The 5,000-nt window shown below is 45.5% G+C and overlaps 1 protein-coding gene across 1 annotated transcript in view; it reads left to right on the forward strand.

Moving 5' to 3' along the window:
* Positions 1-701: 701 nt before the first annotated feature.
* The window catches only part of LOC133118652 (nidogen-1-like), a 34,865-nt gene continuing 30,566 nt past the window's right edge, over positions 702-5,000 (forward strand). Inside the window, exon 1 of the mRNA XM_061228782.1 lies at positions 702-995. Within this exon, the coding sequence (XP_061084766.1) occupies positions 798-995 (198 nt within the window). The 5' untranslated portion in view covers positions 702-797. The remainder of the gene's footprint in view (positions 996-5,000) is intronic.

A 5,000-nucleotide genomic window follows, 5' to 3' on the forward strand; every position in this document is an offset into this window, starting at 1 on the left:
CCGAAAATCAAGCCTGTAATGGTGGAGACATTCAATTATATGTTATGTATCACAAGTGAAGTTATATGTTCTGCTGGATACAGAGCACAATGTAATAACAGTTGGGTGTTGCAACGGAGAAGGTCAGAGCGCATCCACACGCAAGTGTTGGAAGGTCCTTCGTTTCTGGCTCTTTTCAAAGTAGCTTGAATTTGACATCCGCGTCACAAAACAGCCGGATAATGAACATATTGCAAAATGAAATCCGCAAAATAAACATGTCTCTTGAGAAAGTGTTTATGGTTTGCTTTTATTTCGTCACAATGATCTTACAAACGGGACTGCAGCAGAAGATGAAAACATATCCGTATACACGACCTGTGCGTGTGCACGCGTGTGTGCGTTTCTCTCGCGCTCAATCTTCCTTTGGTTTGTAGATCTTTGTGACATGGAAAAAAAAGACCAAAAAATTTAATTGAATTTAATTTGCAACAGGGGAGTTCTCACAACTCATATTAATTGGTTATAAAAGTACTATTTGATAAATCGTGTTATAATTCACAAATATACGCGTAAATTTGCGTAAATTCTTCCCCATACCAAAAAGAAATTGCGATTCAACATAGGGTTTGGCAGAACTGCCCTATCTATGTAGCTTCTCCAAAAAAAGTTCAGCGTGCTCAACTCCTCCCACACTCCGCTCTGCTCAACTTCTTGGGAGATCTGCGCTTCTTTCTCGGGAGTCCTCCCTGCGGTTTAGGTCAGTGAATAAAGTCGGTTACGTTAGAAGCAGAATTTCCTGCGTTGTCTTCTCGACAATGGGTTCGCAAGGACGGCTGCTTTGGGCGACCCTCCTCGGGCTGGCGGTGTCGGTGAGGTGCGTGCGCCGGAGCGAGCTCTTCCCGCACGGAGAGGGCGCGGGGGACGGCGTTCTCCCGCACGGGAATGACCAAACGCAGGAGGTGCGGCTGGACAAACCTGTGTTGTTCTACGATGGGACATTTGACCGTGTTTACGTGAGTACAGTTAACTATGGAAACGCTGGTGTAGCTGGCTCGCCCCATGAATGAACTCTCGAGCGCTTCAGAATAGTAAACGGCATTCCATGATAGGCTAGCCTACTGGAAAGCATAGAATGTGTCTTTTAATGTCTAAACGGTTAAATGTCGTTCTAAGCTGTGATTCAATCGGATGAATGTTCTAAAATGACGAGCTGACCATGTTATCCGCGTAAACGATATTTCGACACATTTCAGGTTGCCTACCTTTGGTTCACTTACCTTGACATATTGATTTTACCTATTGATCGTGTAATTGTCCAGCTATCGGTGCGTTTTAGACGCATCGGCAGTATTTATTTGCGATGCAACACAACAATTACAAGCTAACATTTGTGCAGGGCTCGCGCAAATATCTGATACTCAACTGCATGCCACGGACCTTAAATGGCCAAGTGGTCTTAAGGTCTACTGCACTGATCGTTTTAAAGCGCCGCTATTGCCGTCGTTCTGTGGACAGCTGAATCCTTGTGTGTGCTCTTCCAGTAGTGTCAGAGTTCATCTTTTGGAGATTTACCCAAGGACAAAGTCCTGGAAAGACCTGCTTTTTTTTTGTCTTTGAAGTCCTGGGGCCTAAAGTGAACCTTGTGCTCACACAGAACTGTTGTGTTTTTTGCCTTTAAAGCCCCCTTGCTCCCCTCCCCTGTTTTTAAGGAAGAAAATCTGGTTCCTTAATGATTTGTTGGATACATAAATGTAAAATATATGAATGCACAATAAATGAAAAACAAACAGGATGTGTTCTGCATAACTTTGAGAAAAGCAGTGCACTATGACCGGGAGATCCTTTTCATTCTCAGGCCCCAATGAAGTGTGTGAGTGTGTGTGTGTGTGTGTGTGTGTGTGCGGTACAGCGCATGTTGTAGGAGGTTTTTTCTTCTGTGGTATCCGGTGTAGGCTGGAAGGTCTCCAATGCAGGAGGCCTTCCAAGGCCTCTGTATATCTCTGGACACTAAACTCAAGCCTGTCCCTCTAGTGAATTTCCGTTTATATCTACACCAAACCTGTGTCTCTGTCTATCAATAATACACACACATCTCCTCAGTGGTAAACACGAGTCTCTCAGTGGTAAACACCAGAGAAAGATCTCCTCCACAAACAGTGCTATCCCAGGCAGCCTGAGCCAGGGTAGACACAACCTTGGGGTGAAACGACTCTTATTCTAATCTGGCCTGTTATCTTTTAGCGTTTATCTCTGGAGCTCCTCTTCGATTGGCTGTGTTTTGCACATAGTTATAATGTGGCGTCAGCACTGGAGGTCCTGTCACTCACACATTCCTGTTTTAGCAGAGCAATTCGGACAAATGTTTATTTGCTGCACAGAGCAAATTTATCAGTGTAGTTTGAGGATGGCTCAAACTGAAATATGGAGATAGACAGAAAGAGAGATATGCATAGATAGATAGATAGATAGATAGATAGATAGACAGATAGACAGATAGATATATAGATAGATTTGACAATAGTAAAATGCATGGTAGGCCGCCTTCTGACAATCTTTGCACACATTTAAAATGATTGAGGATAAGAACACCAGAAAGCCCAAAGGCTAATTTCCGTGTTCTGGGAACAGGTCTGTTTGATGTTTTACTAAATTGCTCGTGGGGCAGAACCAGAACCAGAACCAGAGATAAGAGGGACCGACAGCATCGGTTCGGGTTTTGGCCTCTTGGTTTCGCGGTATCTCAGGATCTGAGAGACTCGCTCTCTCTCGCCCCGCAGTGCGTGACCTCTATGCGACCCCGGCGTTTGATGTGTCGGTGTAGCTGAGCTGATGTAGGCCCCCCCCCCCCCCCCCAGGCCTGTGTTTTTAGCCTGGTCCTCCGTGCCGCTTCGCTGTGTGCCTAATTGACTGAGCACAATGGAGAGGATGAGGGAGAGGACTCTGGCACACAGCCTCTCCATTGTGCCGGTCCGACAGCCCTCCCTTTATTCCCGTGAGAATCGTTATCCCAAAAATACGAACGCTCTCTAACGCGCTCTAATTGTGTCCTTGATGTCGTGAATTGCCGTTTGTTAATTATAAACGTTTTATACAACGGGCATGTGACGTGTGGCACGTTTCACATTTTTACCCCGGGACGCGGGATTCAACAGGATTGGTCCGAGTACGGTGCGCGCATTATCAGCTTGTAATCACAAAGCTTTCATCTGTGAATGTGTGTTGTTGGATTTTAGAGTAAATGGGCGCAGTATATTCCAGGAAAAGTTCAACACCCCCGTTGGGTTGGTGCTGTGACCCTCTGTTTCCCTGTAGCTTAGCGTGCTCACCACTCTGTTCCTCTCACACATGAGCGAGTGATGGTCGCTTTGCTTTCCTTGTTATTATGTTATTGTGGCTTAATGTTAGATTCTCTCATACAGGAGAAGTACTGACGTCCCTCTGCCATTTCCTGTGCTACCGGCATTTGTGACAAATGTTTGTGTTGACAGTTTTCAGACTGGTTATTTGATTGACATCTATATGAAATAGAGGTACCCTATGCTAACATCACGATTGGGGCGCGAACTGCAGAACACACTTTTCCACCAGTTTTCTTTATGCCGAAATTATGATATTTCATTAATGTCAAAAGAATGGATTAAAATGGATTACACACAAACACATTTACAGCTAAAGAAATGCGATCTAGAGTGTAACTACCCTTTTAGCCACCAGCCTAATACCCCCTCTCTCTCCCCAGTCCCAAACAGCGCTTGTATTCTGTGTCTCCAGGCGTTGTTAGTTTTTTTACCCAGGATGTGGTTCTTATCATCATTTCCTGTGAGGGGCTTCCTGTCCCACCAAGCAATTTCCTGTCCAGCTCTGATTGGACAGCAGCATGTAGGGTGGCTGTGCTGAATGATATCAGGTGTCAGTGTTCTGCTCATACGCCTTCCCTCCTGTATGATTACTACACCAGGGAAGGATTTTCTCTGGTTAAAATAATAAATCCGTTCTGCTTCTCCCACTTCTCAATACTCAGCACTTACCTCCACTCTCAACACTTAACGCAACACTTAACATAACACTCAACTCTCAGCACTTAACACAGCACTTAACATAACACTCAACTCTCAGCACTTAACACAACACTTAACATAACACTCAACTCTCAGCACTTAGCACAACACTGAACACAACACTCAGCACTCAACACTGAACACAACACTCAACACTTAACTCTCAGCACGGGTTCACCCTTCATGTCACTCGCCCACAGACCCAACACTCAGTTACTCCTGTGTAACCTACGTGTAGAGATTTATATCTAAGCATAATGATCCATTGTGCCTGGGCGTCACACTGAGATCCCAGCATCACAGGTGTGGAAGACTGTGTACACGTACATGTATTTAGTCATAATCATATGAACAAGTCTTAAAGTCCAGTATATATATTTTTTAAAAAATTACAAAAAATGTTCCATCCACTTCCTGGAAAACGAAATTCACTGTGTACCAGCCGGCATGTATTTAGATCAAGGGGTCTGTCAATTTTCCGTTCCCCTCCGATCACATGGCGTAGGTTAGAGGTTACTGCATGCAATAAGGAGGTCCTTTCTTCGACAGTTTGGATCGTATATTTTCACATCACACAGTGAGAGTTCAGTGAAAGCCATTCACTTGTCCTGCCCTGACTGAGACCTGGGTCAGCCTGGTTTCTCATTCTGTGGTTTTTGCGTGATTGAGCTCACAGCTGTAGGGGACATAGATGAACACAGGTGGTCATGGGGCTACTGTGGGGTGGGGGGGGGGGGTGGACTGTTGTCTGTGTTTCCTCCATCGGTTAATGGCCTGGTGCGCTAACGATCGCACGCGCTAAGCTAATGGGGCAGCTGGTCTTAAGAGGAAACCGAATCGCTTCCAGAGCCGTTAGCGCCAGCGCTAGCCGGGTCTCCACTGGTCTTTCAGCTACACCGCTGGAATCTGAGAGTCCTGTTCGAACACACGTGTAGAATGTTGTAAGGGGGGGGGGGGGGT

The sequence above is a fragment of the Conger conger genome, chromosome 18 (assembly GCF_963514075.1).
Source record: "Conger conger chromosome 18, fConCon1.1, whole genome shotgun sequence".
Lineage (NCBI taxonomy): Eukaryota > Metazoa > Chordata > Actinopteri > Anguilliformes > Congridae > Conger > Conger conger.